This window comes from Ochotona curzoniae, unplaced genomic scaffold (genome assembly GCF_017591425.1).
Source record: "Ochotona curzoniae isolate NIBS_2020 unplaced genomic scaffold, NIBS_Ocur_1.0 scaffold_4506, whole genome shotgun sequence".
In the NCBI taxonomy this organism is placed as follows: domain Eukaryota; kingdom Metazoa; phylum Chordata; class Mammalia; order Lagomorpha; family Ochotonidae; genus Ochotona; species Ochotona curzoniae.
In genome coordinates this window covers 51,975,507-51,993,213 of record NW_024467119.1, presented here as the reverse complement: position 1 = coordinate 51,993,213, position 17,707 = coordinate 51,975,507, and the positions used below count along the sequence as shown (strand labels likewise).

Below are 17,707 nucleotides of genomic sequence, written 5' to 3'. Positions count from 1 at the left end.
GTAAGCTCCATCCACTGGTTCACTCCTCAAATGCTTGCAACATCCAGGGCTGTCGGGACCTGGGCCAGTTAGGAGCCAGGAATTGGATCCAGGTTTCCTGTGTGGGCGGCTGGAACCCAGTTACTGCAGTAACACCCCTGGTCTCCCAGCCCTCTAACCCCTGCCGTGGTCTGCCTTGTCAGGAGTCTGGAGTCAGGAGCATTGCTGGGTGTCAGGCCCATGGAATGTGGCTCACAGATGGCTTAATCAGCAGGCCGAGCACTCATCCCTAAAGGGATACTTTAGTGAAGAGTTCATTTGAATGTGTTTTCAGTGTTCACTTTTTCTTCAAACTAATGTGATTTCACAAAACTAAAGCACAGTATTATTCACTATCCAAACTGGAAGAACTGCATGTTTGTTATTTGAGAATTGTGTGTATTTTAAAAAATAAACAATTGGGCCTAGCGTGGTGTCCTAGTGGCTAAAGTCCTCGCCTTGCATGCGCTGGGATCCCATATGAGCGCCAGTTCTAATCCTGGCAGCTCCACTTCCCATCCAGCTCCCTGCTTGTGGCCTGGGAAAGCAGTCGAGGACGGCCCAAAGCCTTGGGACCCTGCACCCATGTGGGAGACCTGGAGGAAGTTCCTGGCTCCTGGCTTCGGATTGGGGCAGCACTGGCCATTGCGGTCACTTGGGGAGTGAATCATTGGACAGAAGATCTTCCTCTCTGTCTCTTCTCCTCTCTGTGTATCTGACTTTGAAATAAAATAAAATAAACAACAACTTTTTATTGTCATATTTGTAGATATGAACATCTAGTGAATGGTGTTAATGTAACATGATGATTTGAAAATTAATTGCTTATGTTGTGTTTAATAATGGAAATGCTTATTTGAATATTTTGATTCATTTTGTTTGAATATGTTTTTCGTTTTGTTTTCATTTTGTTTGAATATTTTGTTTCATTGATGAAATTAAGTTTGATTTTGAACATAATAAAACATTTGAATCAAAGGAGTCTTTTTTTTTGGTAACAGTGAACACTTTTGACTAGTGATTACTTTAGTTATTTTTTTAAAATTTTTATTGGAAAGGCAGATATACAGAGAGGAGAGACAGAGAGAAGATCTTCCGTCCGATGATTCACTCCCCAAGTGAGTGCAACGGGCCGATACTATGCCAATCCGAAGCCAGGAGCCTCTTCCGGGTCTCCCACGCGGGTGCAGGTTCCCAAAGCTTTGGGCCGTCCTCGACTGCTTTCCCAGGCCACAGGCAGGGAGCTGGAAGGGAAGCGGGACTGCCGGGATAGAACCGGCGCCCATATGGGATCCCGGGTGTGCAAGGCGAGGACCTTAACCACTTGCACCACCGCACCGGGCCCTACTTTAGTTATTTTTCAAAAAAAAAAAAAAAAAGACTTTAGGAGGAATTCTTCATTGCACAATTGGCATGTGAAAATCTTGCTTACTAAGCTGTTGGTAGGTGATGCATTAAATTGATATAAACACCAGGTTGTAACTTTGTTGTTGATTCTCTGGTGTTAAGTTCAAGTTCCAAATGTTTAAGGATGAATTCTTCAGTGCCTTTTTTTTTTTTTAAACTGCTGTAGTTCACACAGTGGTGACTTTTTTTCTTTTTCACGATGGTGAGTGCTGATCTTCATTTCTTACCAATGCAGTTATAAGCACAGGCCCCAGTGCAAGATCTAATGAGGTGTTTTAGAGTAAGGGGACCTTGTTTTAGACTCAGCAGGCCTGCCCAGCGGAAAATTCTGTGATGATGCTCCATTTCTGTGCTGACAGGGTAATTGCCAGACATGCAGAGCAGCTGAACAGCCAGAACAGCAAATGTTACTGAGGAACTGACATTTTTGTTTTGTTTAGTTAATGTAAACTTAAGTCACCCCAGGATATAATGTTATCCCAGGGCGGTACTTAACAAACCGCTCATGTGCATGGGGAGGCCCTTCTGGATCGTGTTTGGATGCAGCTGACCCAGCGAGCCTGGAGTGAGCCTCAGACCCTGCTGCTGCCCTAGGACCCTTCTTGAGACACAGCATGAGTGAGCCTCAGACCCTGCTGCTGCCCTGGGACCCTTCTTGAGACACAGCATTGACAACGTAGGTACCTTGTGCCCCTTTGCTTAAAGAAACCCCTACGGGGAGAATGCAAATTTTAAAATTCTCACTGAACTTGAGGACTCCCAAGGAGTCCCCGCAGCTCTGTCTGAGCAGCCCTGTTGCAGCGTGTTGGATGCAAGCAGAGAGGAGGCCCGAGGACAACACGGAAGGGGCCACCAACCTCCCTAAGGGCAGGTGTACCCCACCCCCATTCCCTGAGTGTGTGTGGGAAGTTGTGTGTTCCATCATGCTTGTTGTACAAGGTTAAGGAGAATCTTCTGATAGAAACCTTTAGTTTCAGCTTTCCTACTTTATATAAACAGAAACCCATCTTTCTTACAGGTTTTGTGTGTGAAGCTGTGTGGAAATCTGAAATACCAGCAATCACACCTTTATAGTACAGTGGTGCCACCTGATGGTATGTGTTTGTATTGCATCTTAATTTTTCAGAGGGTGAGGGTGGGTTTTTTTTCTGTTTATTTTCAAAGTTATTTTTCTGAAAAGCAGTGACGGGTAGCAAGAGGTGGAGATTTCAGGGAGCTGGGGAAGGGACAGACTCAGGAAGAATGAGAAATCTTCAGTCTACTAGTTCCCCAAATGGGCCAGTCTTAAGCCAGGGGCCAGGAACTCCATCTTGGTCTCCCATGTGGGTGGCAGGGGCCGACGCTGTTGGACTAGCAACTGCTGCCTTCCCAGAAATAGTAGCAAAGAGAATTGGAAACAGAGCAGCTGAGATTTGACCAGCACACTCATATGGAATGTAGATGTAGCGAGCAGCAGCTTAACCCATACCAGGATGAGTCGTAAGCAAAACAGATGGTTATACTTGTATTACCCTACTGGCGTCTGACTCACCCCTTGGTGAAGTTCAATTCCTGTATCTGCTGCTCCCAGAGAATGTGAAGTGTTTTTGGCTAGCTACCATTCTGGCGGCCAGAGGAACTGGGGATGAGTCAGAACCAAGCGTACCTGGGAAGACTTTAGGCAGGTGAAGTAATACAGGTGTGGTGCAAGTTGTGATGGCGCGTTCTGGATGTGGTAAATTCATCATCTGTACAAGCCACACACATCCGCATTGGCATTTGGGGGCTTGTGACTTCTCTGTATGAGCATTTCTTGTAGAATCCTTAGATGTTAAAGTCTTCAGTTAATGTTATCTGTTTCTGTAATGTGTCCCCTCCCCACCCATCCTTTTTTTTTTTTTTTCAGAAGTAACAGTTCATTATCGACATGGCCTTCCCTTGATCACACTTACTTTGCCATCCCGAAAAGAGCGCTGTCAGTTTGTGGTCCAGCCAGTGCTGTCCACAGTGGGCTCGTTCCTTCAGGACCTGCAGAGCGAAGACAAGGGTGTCACGGCTGCAGCTGTGCTTGCCGCAGGTGCGCAGGGGGCTCACTGCTTGGTCCCCCGGCCTTCTCTCTTCTCCTCTACTTCTGGTTTGGGTCTTGACTTTTCTAGAAAGAAATTGATTCTTTGATTCATTACGCAATTAATGGCCTTTCCTGAGAACTTAGCTCTTACACACCAATAGTATTTTGTTGTTGCTGTTATTTAAAAAATAGTTCCATTGAATAAATGATCAAAGGAATGTAATGAAAGTTTCAGTTACTTCATAAACTTAGGCTGAAAATATTCTTTCCCTTCACTGGGTGGGCGGGGCCTGCCCTCCTGGGCTTCTAGGAGCCCCTCACTGCTAATCCAGAACTGGGAGGGGTTGGACTGAATGGGGCTTACGTGAGGACATGTACTCAGTAAATAAATATTAAATCAGTGACATGAAAAAGGCTAAATAACCATTGATGTTTAGCCTGCTTATTTCTAAGAATGATCTCAGTAACTTTGAAACAGAAAGCATGAAGAGAGACTAGAAACTAAGATCTTTCTCTAGGAGCCTTCGAGCAAGGAGGCTTTCTATACTGAACACTATAGTGGGTTTAAATTGCTAGTGGTCCAGGAACATACCAAAAAACTGTGTCATTAGCACCTTAGAAATATTTTGGGTTGATGTTTTGGTGTTCATACATGTATGTAAAGGATAATGTAGTATTTCCACTGAAAAACCACACTCAGTTGATTTTTTTTATAGTAATGCTTGAAGAAGCTGGTTAGAAGTTATTTAAATGTATGTTTTGAAATGACACTTTGCAAGTCAGGTGTGGTGATGATTTTTTTTTAAGAGACTGTGTGAGCAGCCGCACGCAGGTGGAATCTGCCTGTGTTTAATTTGGGCTTGAAATGAGTATTCTCAGCTTGTCACAGTTTGCCCATTGTGTGGGTTGAGTTATTTGGCAGTTCTTCTTGGGAAAATTATCTCACCTCCACTGATGAATGGGAACCCAAACAGGCAAGTTCCAGGAACAGATTCAGGCTCAGACTTGACTGCTGCTTTCTGGAACAAAAGGACTATGGGGAACCAGACAGGAGGTGAGCAGCCAGGTTCTTCCTGATTCTAGAAGCAGGATTCCTGCTGATAACAAATGGTCCGCTGTGAGTGAACATAGCCAACATGGTCAAGAGCAAATAGACCCTCCAGCATTTTCCTGGATTTGGTTTCATATAATATATAGTCACTCGGAAAGATGGTAGAAAAATCCCACCCTGCTCCAGTTTTTGAATCACTGTGTGGTGAGTTTACTTTTTTTTTTTTTTTTAGAAATTTATTTATTGGGCCCGGCGCGGTGGCGCAAGTGGTTAAAGTCCTCGCCTTGCACCCCCGGGATCCCATGTGGGCGCCGGTTCTGATCCCGGCAGCCCCGCTTCCCTTCCAGCTCCCTGCCTGTGGCCTGGGAAAGCAGTCGAGGACGGCCCAAAGCTTTGGGACCCTGCACCCGCGTGGGAGACCCGGAAGAGGCTCCTGGCTTCGGATTGGCATAGCATCGACCCGTTGCGCTCACTTGGGGAGTGAATCATCGGACAGAAGATCTTCCTCTCTGTCTCTCCTCTCTGTATATCCGCCTTTCCAATGAAAAAATAATAAAAATAAATCTTTAAAAAAAAAAAAAGAAATTTATTTATTTTTACTGGAAAGTGAGATACACAGAGTGGAGGAGACACAGAGATGACGTTCTTCCATCCAGTGATTCACTCTGCAAGTGGCTGCAATGGCCAGAGCTGTGCCAATCCAAAACCAGGAACCGGGAGCCTCTTCTGGCAGTCCCATGTGGGTGTAAGCTCCCAAGGCTTTGGGCTGTCCTCCACTGTTTTTCCAGGCCACAAGCAGTGAATTGGAAAAAAAAAAAAAAGCAGAACACAGAATACGAACTGGTGCCGATATGGGATCCTGATATGTTCAAGGCCAGGACTTTAGTTGCAAGGCAACTGTGCCAGGCCTTGGCTTTACAATGTAACCCAAGTGTTAAGAAAGTAAAGTTTAGTTCAAAAAGAATACCTAGGCTGTATAAGAAGCTGAGCCAATTACATTGAAATAGAAAAGTTCTAAGAGGGGTTTTTCTTTTGAAATGTTTCTAGAATATTTGAAATTGCTGTTAGAATCTCTCTTGCTTCTATCTACCTCCGTGAATTAAATCACACAGTTGTAATAATAGAAAGTTTATTTACTTATTGGAAAGGGAGAACAAAAGACAGGTTTCCATCTGCTGGTTTGTTCCTCCCAGAAGCCCTAACAGCAGGGTCTGGCAAAGACAGGAGCAGGAGCTGCATCCAGGTATTCCATGTGGGTGTTATGGAGCCAACTTCTTGGGCCATCATCTGTATTAGCTTACCAGGCCTTTATATTCCAACAAGGGGAGAGACAACTGGTTGAAGCAAGAAAGAATTTATTAAAGGTAGGACTGCAGAGAAGGATTGAGGGGCACGATGCATGCTGGGACAGCAAGCCAGGCCAAAGAGAAGACTCAGGTCCTGGGCAGTGAGCAGCTGATTTCTTGTGCCTGTGGCCTGGGAAAGAGAAAGTCCCATGGGCACAATGATGTCCACAGTGAAATGGTGGGACAGGGTGCCTCCTTTACAAGTGTTGATTGAAGTCAACAATTTACAAAGTGCAGTCTTATCAGCTTGGGATGTCCCAAGTTTGTGGCTGTGAAAGCCAGAATCTTAGGCCATAAAATTTTACCTGACATCCTCAAGGTCTTTTTTTTTTATGGTTTATCTATTTTTAGAAGGTAGATTTTTACAGGAGAGAAGAAGAGATAGAGAGGTCTTCTATTCACTTATTTATTCCACAGATGGTTGCAATGGCCAGAGCTGGCCCAGTCTGAATCTGGGGGCCAGGAACTTTTTCCAGGTCTCCCATGTAGATATAGGAGTCCAGGTATTTGGGCCTTCATCTACTGTTTTCTCAGGTCATAAGCACTGGGCACTAGATTGGAAATGGAACAGCTGGGACTTGAACTGGTGCTCATATGGGAAGTTGGCACACAGTTGGTGGAGGATTAACCTACACTATGCCAACACCAAGCTTTTTCTTAATTGGGCTCAGTTGGTCAGTTTTGAGAATTATTTATTTCACTTTAACAGCTCCTAACAATAGGCTGCCTTCCCGGGTGTATTAACAAGAAGTTGGATGGGCAGCAGACCAATTGGGACTTGAAAAACCAGCACTCCAATATAGGCTGCTGGCATTTCAAGTGGCACCTCATTTCTATCCCACACGTTGATTTCATTGGCTTACGTTCACTATCTTGGCCACCCCCACCTCCTGGAAGTTGTGCCTCATGTAGTTTTTCCCAAGTTCTCCTGAACAGCAGGGTGAGGCTGTGTGTGTGGAGGGGTGATTTGGGATGCTATTTCGTCATGAAATTTTCAGCTAACACCAGTCAGTTACTTCTGTAAATTCTAAGTAAGAGAAAGGCAAGCTTTGGGAAATGTAGCTGTGTGTTGTAAGCAGAAGAAATGGAGCCCAGCTAAGCAGAAGACTGGCAACGGGCTCTCAGATTGGAAGTTACAGGAAGATGGGCTCAGAAGGGAGCAAGCTCTGAGAGGAGGCACAAGCAGAGACCACATTAGTCCTGGCCAGTGATAAGCACTGTGTTAACGCTGCTCTGATGCTGTGACCTCCATGGTCCATGTTTGGAGCAGTGTCCATCTCCCTTGAACCCCTGCATGCCCTTCCACAGGGACAGTCTGGCTAGGGGATTAACCTGCCCTCCAGCCCAGCTGGTTGAATGGGAGAGGGAGCTCTTCTGCCATTTGGTCCAATGATACAGGAGGTGGAGCACTGGGCGGGGGGCCGTCCTGCCACTTTATACATCTGCATCCCATGTCAGGAGTGCCTGGGACCGAGTCCCACCCCAATTTCCAATCCAGCTTCCTGTTAGTTCCCACTCTGGAGTTATCATGTTATGGCGCAAACACTTGAGTTCTTGTCACCCACGTGGGAGACCCAGATGGAATCTTTGGCTCCTCTCTTCTGCCTTGTGCAGCCCTAGCTATTGCAGGCTTTTGGGGAGTAAACAAATAGCTAAAGATTTCTGCCTCACTCTCACTCTGTCTTTCAAATAAATAAATACATCTTAGAAAATAAAAAGGAAAGAGGATACAGAACAACCAGAGAAAATGGTCCCTTCAGTGGGAATGCTATTGGAGTCTGGGGGAACCCCCTAAAAGGCAGGTGTCCATGCTGTGTTGTTAAGCCCCATGGCAGCCATTTTCTGTGTATTGGAGCATGGTTCTTGTTTTATGAGTTTGGCGTTACATTTTCACTTTCAGATGGCAGTGAGATGCCAGCTTCCACCTTGATGGGAACTTTGCTCATGAAAGATTTTAAGCTTGTCATCAATGAAGTGGCTTATGACGTGCAGTGCCCTGACAAAGGTAAGAACACATCTTGTCCAACCGCCTGCCTTCACATCTTGTCCAAAGCCCCTGTGGGGCTTTTAGTGGGAGCAGAGCAGACCTTGTGAGGAATAGAATTCATTGACGTATTCTAAAAGGGCTACCTTTTACCCTGCCATTGCTGAAAGCAGAGAGGGGTTGTCTGGCTTTTTCTCTGTGAGAACCTGGTAGAATGTCAAATTTCAAAGGTGTCCTCACTGAGCCTCCAGCGGTCGGCCAGTGGCAAGTACAAGCTTTCAGACCCTGGATCTGGCTACTTTCAAGTTCCCACTCGTGGGTCTCTGCTTCTCTAAGTCGTGGTTTTCCACATCCACCTGTCCCTTCGGCTTCAAAGCCAGCAGTTTGCCATGTGACTTCAATTCTTCTTAGAGATCTTGTTAGAGTCTGGGCCAGAGCTCCCCCCGGCCCCAGGACGTTAGGGTGCAAGCTGTTCAACCCCCAGAAAACAACAAAGAGCCTCGCTGGTAATGCAAAAAGCAAACAGAGTTTATTGTGCCAGCAGGCTAGGGTCAGATCGCACTTGGGGCGCACAGGCCAGCCAAGCAGATGACTTAACATAAGGCTGGAGAGTATAAACCCCGTTTTGGCTGTAACATATGTCAAAGTCAACTCAAAAGTAACAAATTTAGACTTATGTGGCTCCCGGTTGCAAGCAGTCTATTCTGTTCTCACACTCATTATTTACGTTGCCACACTTACTGTTTACGCTCCCACACTTACTATTTGCGGCTCATCCCATCCTGGTACCCTTATCTTTATGGCTCCTCCGTCCCTGGGACCAGGGAACTTTGCCCCTGCCTTCCTGCACCCGGGTTAGTTGATAGATAAGGTTACAGAGGACCAAAGGACAGATTTATTGTTGAAGTGGAGTTTTCCCACAGTTCAGGTGCCTCCTGACCTAGCGAAGCAGCGGCTCATTGCCACAAAGAACCTAATATCGCCTAACGCTAATATTCTAACATTCTAGCATACTAACATTATACCAACACTCTAACAGTCTAAGAATTGCTGATTTTCAATTTCTTCAGCTTTTTCGCTTACTGTTAAGATGAAGTGAACTAGCATTGTGGCTTAGCAGCAGCATAAGCTGCCATTGGCAGTGGTGGCATGCCATACTGGAGTGCCCGTTTGAATGCTGGCTGCTCTACTTCTGATATATCCCACTGACAACATGCCAGGGAAGTCAGTGACTGAGGGACCAGGAGCCCGGGTCCCTGCTACTAATATGGGAGACCAGGATGAGAGCAGCAGGATTTCTAAGTGCCTCATCAGGCCACACAGAAAACTAGAAGTCTTAAGTCTTTTTTTGTTTGTTTTTAAAAAAGGTTTCTTTTTATTTGAAAGGCAGATTTACAGAGAGAAGGATACAGAGAGAGAGAGCGAGCGAGAATCTTCCACCTGCTGGTTCACTCCTCAAATGGTCTCAATTGTAGGAGCTGAGCCGATCCGAAACCACAAGTCAGGAGTTTCTTCCAGGTCTCCCACAAAGGTACAGGGGCCCGAGGACTTGAGCCATCCTGCACTGCCTCCCCAGGCCATAAATCGGGAGCTGGAATTCAAATATCCTTTGTTCTTTTCTTTCTTATTCTAGTATTCCTATTTTGCATGTAGCATGCCTTTGGAATTGCCGCATAGCCCTGGATATCTTGTTAGCAGAGGAAGATCTATGCCTTTCTTGGCCTTTCAAATAAATAAAAAAGTTTAAAAAATATCAGGGAAGTGTTTAGCCTTGAAGAAGGGACAGCTGGCAGAAGCTGAGAAATAAGAAAGTAGAAGCCCCTGTGGGGATGTTCTCATGTCCAGTGGGCTCCTGACGCCTGAGAAGGCCCTGCCCTTCTGTTGTTGAGGTTGAATAGCTGAGGAAACAGAAGTCTGTGTGTTCAGACCTTCCTCTGCCCCCAGCCCCAAGGCAGAGCACAGCCTAGGATCCTAGCCCCAGCTGGCTCCCGGAGGAGCACTGTGCCTGGGTAGAGTGTGCTGGGTTGGGTTTGAGCATCACAGGCAGGCAGCTTTCCACGTCCCAGCAGCCTTGGCATCAAGTGCTGCCTGCACAGGTCCCAGACTGAAGCTGTGTCACATTGTAAATCCCCAGAGGACACTAAAAAAAGGATTTAGTATTTTTATTGGAAGGGCAGATATACAGAGAGGAGGCCAGACAGATAAAAAGATCTGTCTACTGGCTTACTCCCCATGTGGCTGCAAGGCTGGAGCTGAACTGATCTGAAGCCAGGAGCTTCTTTCCAGTCTTCCACGCTGGTGCAGGGTCGCAAGACTCCAAGACCTTAGGGGGGAGAGTGTGACGACTGCCTTATGTCTCTTTTCAGGAAATCTAAATAATGAGCACATCCCCGAGATGGAAAGCGTGAAAGCCTTGGTTCACAGGCTTTTCACAGTCTTGCACTTAGAAGAGTTTCAGAAGAGGAGAGAGCACCTGCTACTAGAGAAAATCGACCTCCTGAAGAGACAGCTGCAGCCCCTCGAGCAGGTGAGGAAGCGCCATGCTCTGGTCTGGCAGAAAACATTACCAAGTGTGTTCCACATACCTCACAGAAACACCTTTTTTAGTGCTTCTTGTGCAAAATAGGACCTGTAAATCCTCCCGAGGAGCCTGCCAGCTCACTGCTGTTGTGGTCCTCATCTTTGGTGTGGAGCTGACACATGTTGGAGCCTAGATGGGAACTTGGGTGACCTGCCTGCAGAGCTGCTCCCACCCTGCTCTGGTTTTCCCCTTCAGGGATGGGCCATCACTTCTCTAAATAAGCCCAACAGGAGCTGGGATGCACCTGCTGACTGCTACTCATTTTTCTCTTCTGGGACTAGACCTAGTCCCCCAGCTCTGCTGAGCAGAAGTTAGTACAGCTAACAGCTGTAGAGTTGCAGTTGCAGAGTTAGTACCAAAGTTTCCAAACATGAGGTTAATCAATGGTGGAGGGGAAAAATAAGCAATTTTTAAAATTGGTGGTGATGGTGTGTGTGCACGGGGGTAGGAGGAATCCATTTTAAGGGAGAACCTGCATTGAACACGCATTTGTGATTTTTAAAAATACTTTCTTAATGATTGATTTTTATTGGAATGTCAAATTTACAGAGATAAGGAAAGACAGAAAGATCTTCCATCTGCTGCTTCACTCCCCAAGCTGCAACAGCTGGAGCTCAGCCAATCAGGAGCCAGGAGCCTCCTACAGGTCTCCCATGCAGGTGCAGGGTTACAAGGTTTTGGGCTGTCCTCTACTGCTTTCCCAGACCACAAGCAGGGAGCTGGATGGGAAGTGGAGCGGCCGGGACATGAACTGGTGCCCACATGGGTTGCAGGTGCATGTAATGCAAGGATTTAGCCACCAGACTATTGTGCCGGGTCCTTTCTAAAAGACTTTATTTCAAAGGCAGAGTTGCAGAGTTGCAGAAAACAAGGGACACAGAGAGATCTTCTGTCTGCTGATTTACTCCCCAGATGACTGCAATGCTTAGGGCTGGCCTCGTCTGAAGCCAAGAAGTCAGGAACTTCTGGATCTCCTGTGTGGGTTCAGGACAGTTGGCCATCCTCTGATGACTCTTCAAGCAGTTGCCCATCCTCTGATGCTTTTCAAGCAGTTGGCCATCCTCTGATGCGTTCCCAAGGGCATTCCCAAGGGAGCTGGACCAGCAGTGGATCAGCCAAGACTTGAATGAGTGCCAGTATGAGATGCCAGCACAACAGCTTATTGTATTACACCATGTGGCTGGCCCCATACTTTTTAATGGCAATTATCTCTAAGGATGGGAGAGAGGGCTTTTGTTAGATTGCTTACCCATGATTTTCTTTGCCTTTGAAAAGTAAAATTATGGGGCTGGTGTTGTGGCACAGTGAATTATGATGGCATTGCATATTAGCACTGGTTTGAGTCCCAGCTGCTCTGCTTCTAAACTAGCTTCCTGCTAATGAACTTGGGACATGGCTCAAGTGCTTGGGCTCCTACCACACATGGGGGAGACCAGAGTTCCAGGCTCCTTGCTTTTGCCTGGCCCAGCCACTCCCCAGCCATTGCAACCATCTGGGGAGTGAATCAGTGATGGAACTGAGTTATCTGTCTCTATCACTCTGTCTTTCAAATAACTAATTTTTTTTTAAGTTGGGAATATATTTTATATCTTTGATTTTTAAAATCCTTGTGCATACTCCCGTTCCCACTTTCTTTCACTAAGAATGCATCCCGGAATCTTTCCATACTGGCACACAAACAACTTCCTCATTACAGTCATATAATGTGATGGACTTTGGACAGCAAGGACGCTGTAACAGAGTCACACATGTTCAACTCCACCTGTAGGATGGATCCCTAGATATGGATTTCCTGGAACCAAGAAATTATGCCTGTAATTTTAGGGGGTTCAGAGGATGACGTTGAGCTTTTTCAGAGATTTCTTTGTATTTGAATGGCAGAGCTACAGAGAAAAGGAAAGGCAGAGGGAGAGATCTTCTGTTTGCTGGTTCATTCTCCAAATGGTCACAATGGCTGGAGCTGAGCCAATCCAAAGCCAGGAGCTTCTTCCAGGCCTCCCATGTGGATGTAGGAGCTCAAGGATTTGAGCCATCTTCCACTGCTTTCCCAGATCATAAGCAGGGAGTTGGGTTGGAAGTAGAAGAGCCAGGACACAGAACTGAGATGCTGCTGCCAAAGGCAGATGCTTAACCTACAAACAACATCACAGCACAGGCCCCGATTTTTGAGTTCTTTCTTATATAGTTTCCTTTCTTTTTCCCATGGGAAAATATTACCATGATGACTTAAAAGATTCACGGATCAGGAAATGAATGATCACTCAGTAAACTAGAGTATAAGTCATCTCTCATATAGGTGATCTTCAGAATGCCGTGGATGGACGTTTATTCTAAGGATCCCTTTATTATTGCTCTTCTCTCCCTTCAGTTTGCTTGTAAACTGAACTGTTTCCTGTCCCTCCAGGTGAAAGCTAGACTTGAAGCTCGTTCAGAAGCCAACACCAGCAGGCTCCTCTGGGCTGGCTTAGCACTGCTGTCCACTCAGGGCGGAGCCCTGGCCTGGCTCACTTGGTGGGTGTACTCCTGGGACATCATGGAGCCAGTCACATACTTCATCACGTTCGCAAATTCCATGGTCTTTTTTGCATACTTCATAGTCACTCGACAGGTACGTCGGAATATCTTTGCAAAGAATTCGTTACTCAAGTCATGAGCAGTAGTCTTTTTAGCTTCTGCCACCTGTGGTTTTATAAGCTGATACTTTTGAAGTCTTTCAAATCATGTTCCTTTCCTTTTCTTCTCAGAGTTATACTTACTCTGCTGTGAGGAGCAGGCAGTTTCTTCAATTCTTCCACAAGAAATCAAAGCAACAGCATTTTGACGTGGAGCAGTACAACAGGTTAAAGGAGGACCTTGCCAAGGTGTGTTACTGCAGATATGTGTGATGGCTGGTTTTCCCTGACGGAACGGAACACAACTTGATGGCTCATGCTTACAGGTTAAATACTGGGCTTCCACATCAGCTCCTTCCGGGGTTGGCTGTTCAGTGAGACAGCTGGTCCAGCTGCCGATGAGTTTCATATCCTATTTACAGTTTAAATATGTGTGCAAATGTCGAGTGACTTTGAGAAAAGTAGAAGGATTTCAATAAGCATTTGGTTTATAAGTGACACAAATGAATTTCTGGAAGCTGTCCACTGTGTAGGAACTCAGCTCTCCATGGCCATTGGTTTCTTTTCCTTACAGATAAAGGAACTCTTAGGCCTGCCCTTCACCCAGGGGAATAAGACAGGCTGCCCTGACAGCCACATTCCACATGTGCAATGCTGGAAAGTGAGGGAAACATAGCAGAAAGTTTCCCTGAGGGGAGGTTCTGAAGCTTCAAGCCATCATTTTATCATAATCGATTTAGGCAGCTTAAAAAAATTATGTGAGAGCGATAGGGGAGAGATCTTGCCCGGATGGGCCAGGTTGAAGCCAGAGTTTCAAGGGCTCATGTAGTTGGGTCATCATCCACTGCCTCTCCAGACACTTTCACAGGGAGCTGGTCCTGCAGCAGAGGCCAGGACTCCAAAAGACGCTCTGAGCCAGTGTTGCAGGCAGCAGTTTAACCCATGGTGTTGCCAGCTGGTCCCCTTAGCTCTCACCTCTTGACTCCCGGTTTACTCATGGGCTTTTGTTCAGAAGAGGATTTCTTAGTACAGAACTGTAGTTTTAGTTTTTATAATCAAATAGCCCTAATAACATCTCCTTCATTGAGGCTAGTGTAACAAGATACACGATCCACTGTGATGCTAGCATGTGCAGTGAGAGTGCTTCTGATCCACCTCCCTGCTAACAGCTCTGGGGAGGCGGCAAGGGGGGGCCAGAGATTTGATTCCTTGTCTGGACAGAGTGCGACGTGTCAGCCTGGATTCTGGCGGTTACTTCATGAATGCATCTGTAGAGAGAAGATCCTTTTCTCTGTCCTTTCCTCCGTTGCTATAACGTTTAAATGAATTCATCTTCAAAAGAATTTGCCAGAGTCTAGCTCCAGCTGAGTTCGGAGCTCGAGAAGGGTGCGTGAAATAGGCATAGAAAGAAGAGACGGACCACTACAATTCCAACATCATTGTGGACCCCGCGAGAAAGCTGTCCACTTTATTTATACAAAAGCAGTACACGTTTTTTTTTTTAAAGGGCATTTTGACATAGCTTCAAGGGGGGCCCAATTTACAACCGCTTGAGAGGCGAGCAAGGGAGGACCCCACATTCCTTGCCCATCTCGGCTTGCCAGCCCCTACTTACTTCCCTCAAGTCTGGGTCCCATCCTTGGCGCTGCCTGTGACAACCAGACCCCTACCTTGAATTACGCATGGGAAAAGGTCTGAGACCTTGGTTTATGGGGATTAGGGTATTGGCATTAAAGGTCATTAGGTCTGCAGGCCCACACAGTTTGTTAACTAAGCAAGAGTTAACGACGATGGAAAGAACTGCAATTAGCAATGAGCCATGTTTACTCCATTTAGGTTTCTGCTCTACAATGGGCAAGTAAATGTTTCCAAAGATAACTCTACAGATAGTTTCACCTTAAGACAGGGCATTATCCATTCTGATGTTGCAGCCAACATTTTCTCAGTAGACGACACATCTTATGCAGTAATACATTACTACTACAATTCTTATTTTATAACTTATCCATCACTTAATGAGAGAAATACATCAAAAGAGAAAAAATATAAAAATCTAAGACAAAAGTTTCAAACATTAAATCTCTCTGCAACTGCAGGCTCTACAACCTCATAAATGATCAAACAATAATCAAAAGTATACATGATGTTAGTAAAATCACCCTATATTTCCTCTAGTTAAAAAAATTATGAAGGCCGGCAAAGCAATTATATTTACTATGTTCTAAAGAGTTGAGAGTTGCAAGGACAGGCTAACCTTTAAGGTCACAGTAACTATATTTTTGCCATAGCAGGATAGTCTTTAGGGTCACAGTAACTATAACAGGATGGCTTTTAGGGTCCCAGTAACAAGATAGCTTTTAGGGTCCCAGTAGCTATATTTTTTGTCATAGCAATTTCAACCCATACTCCCATCACTTCCATTAGTTTGTGAAACTCTTATCAAGCCATTTCCCAGAAAGCATGCTAAATGTTTGGGCCAGATTTCAGAGCAATGGTTAGGCACACAATAAGGTGTCTGGAAACAGCATGGGCTTAATTGTACTCCTGTGCGCAGTTAAAGGTCCACTAACCAAGACATTATCAGTAACATTAACTTTTAAGCTCATGTTGGTAGCAAAAGCCATCTCACAGGGGCAAACTATGCCTAATAGATTGCAGAATTCTTAGTGGGGTGGTTGAGTGTCCATGCAAACAGGGGTTGAGACTGTGTCAAGGTGGTCAGAGAGAAATCCGCCGGGCCCTGCCAAACAGCTGGAAGCTCCCCCGAGCTCTGACAAGCAGGGGAGCTGTTCTCTTCACACCTTCGTATTATTCACACCTACTGCGTGGACACCAGCAAGAATTCTTCACGGCTACCTGTACACTCACTGAATAATCAAGAAATCACTATATTTTTTGCTATTTGTGCCTTCTAAATTACCCCTGACATTGTAAACTCCTCTTACATTGGATGATTCAAATCAAAGCTAGGGAATGGATGCTCTCACAGGCAGTTTATAAGGACAGGATCATTTAAGAGTTAAAATTCTATGCATCAGGCATTATTTTTTAGGTAATAAAGGGAAGAGAAAAAGAACAACTGGTAAGTCACAAGGTTGGTTTAAGTACAAATTAGAAAGGCCATTAGGAATGATTTAAGCTGCTAGTTAGAAAAACAAAAACCAAAAAAGTGGGCCAGGCGTGGTGGCCTAGTGTCTAAAGTCCTTGCCTTGAACATGCCCTGGGATCCCATATTGGTGCTGGTTTTAATCCTGGCAGCCCTGCTTCCCATCCAGCTCCCTGCCTGTGGCCTGGGAAGGCAGTTGAGGATGGCCCAAAGCCTTGGGACCCTGCACCTTTGCGGGGGACCTTAAGGAAGCTCCTGGCTTCAGATCAGGGCAGCACTGGCCATTGTGGTCACTTGGGGAATGAATCAGTGAATAAAGATCTTCCTCTCCGTCTCTCCAACTCTATATATTTGACTTTGCAATAAGAAAAAAGAAAAAGAAAAGCATTCGGTTAAAATATCAACAGTAAAACTCACCTTGCATAAAACCAACATAACATTGGTGGATTTTCGGTATCTGCTACTTAGTAGTTTCAGGGTACCCTGCGGCGCTGGGACATGCTCTGTAAGGAGTCCCTGCTGCAGCAATGTGGCTTCCCCCTGATCATGTGTTTCTCTTTCTCCCATGACAGGCCACAGAATCCCTGAGACAGGTGCGCCACCCGCTCTATTTGAGAATGCAAGTGGAGGAGCTCGGTGAAAAGAATTAATCTTACCTTTTACTGGACTTTTCCATGTGTTGATTGTACCTTATGAATGTCATTTCTGAGTCGCATAGTTCATTTCAATCTGTTTCAGTTTCTAGCTAATAAATTCTTATTTTAAAAAGTGTTCTTTCAAAATCTTGCCTGAGTATTCTGGGACGTGGAGACCTGTATGCATGCATCAGAGCCCCAGCAGCTGCTGGTGACACAGCCCCCTCCACAGCCTGGGGTGTGTTTCTTCTTGCATGAAGGTGTGATGGTCTGTGTGCTTCGCACACACTTTACCCTATGATACAATCATTTTCCCATTAGCATTGTTTATAACATTTATCAAAAAGGTATGGACGTCCCATGAACCACAGTGTCTAGTTGGCACTTTCTGAACTGCAAGTGAAACAGCGACTATGGATTCTGAATGAGCAAAGCACAAACTGCAGTTACTAAAGCTGACACTGCCCATCAGCCTTTGGCTGGTGCCTTTGGGTGTCATGCTGCTAAAATAGAATATTAGTGACCCTTACCATGACAGTCTGTGACCAGGGCTCAAAGGTGTGTGAAGGAGGGTACATTAGAAAATTACAAATGGAGGGGTTTTGGGAGGATGTGGTACAAAATAATTGAGATTCATGTATAGTTTTCTCGTGGCAGACATACTCCAGGGACTTTTGAAGGACCTTCTAGTAACTCAACACAGAAGATAAAGATGCTGGCATAATGTTTTGCTGGTGCCTAGCTTTTAGTAGCTGAGAGTTGTTTTATATTTCATCTTCAGAATGTCACAGTGCTTGATTAAGTGGCAGTTAAAGTCATCAACAAAATGTGCTAATCATATCAGCTATTAAGCAACAGTAAGATCAAGTAAAACAATTCTACAGATTATACAAATGACAATAAGTTAATCATATTTTACT

The 17,707-nt window shown here is 45.4% G+C and overlaps 1 protein-coding gene across 1 annotated transcript in view; it reads left to right on the top strand.

Annotated features, from left to right (window-relative positions):
- MCUB (mitochondrial calcium uniporter dominant negative subunit beta) overlaps positions 1-16,915 on the top strand; it is a 76,150-nt gene extending 59,235 nt beyond the window's left edge. Inside the window, exons 2-8 of the mRNA XM_040967275.1 lie at positions 2,444-2,519; positions 3,311-3,481; positions 7,770-7,874; positions 10,220-10,380; positions 12,839-13,042; positions 13,179-13,295; positions 16,725-16,915. Coding sequence (XP_040823209.1) covers positions 2,444-2,519; positions 3,311-3,481; positions 7,770-7,874; positions 10,220-10,380; positions 12,839-13,042; positions 13,179-13,295; positions 16,725-16,802 — 912 coding nt within the window. The 3' untranslated portion in view covers positions 16,803-16,915. The remainder of the gene's footprint in view (positions 1-2,443; positions 2,520-3,310; positions 3,482-7,769; positions 7,875-10,219; positions 10,381-12,838; positions 13,043-13,178; positions 13,296-16,724) is intronic.
- The last annotated feature ends 792 nt before the right edge of the window (positions 16,916-17,707 follow it).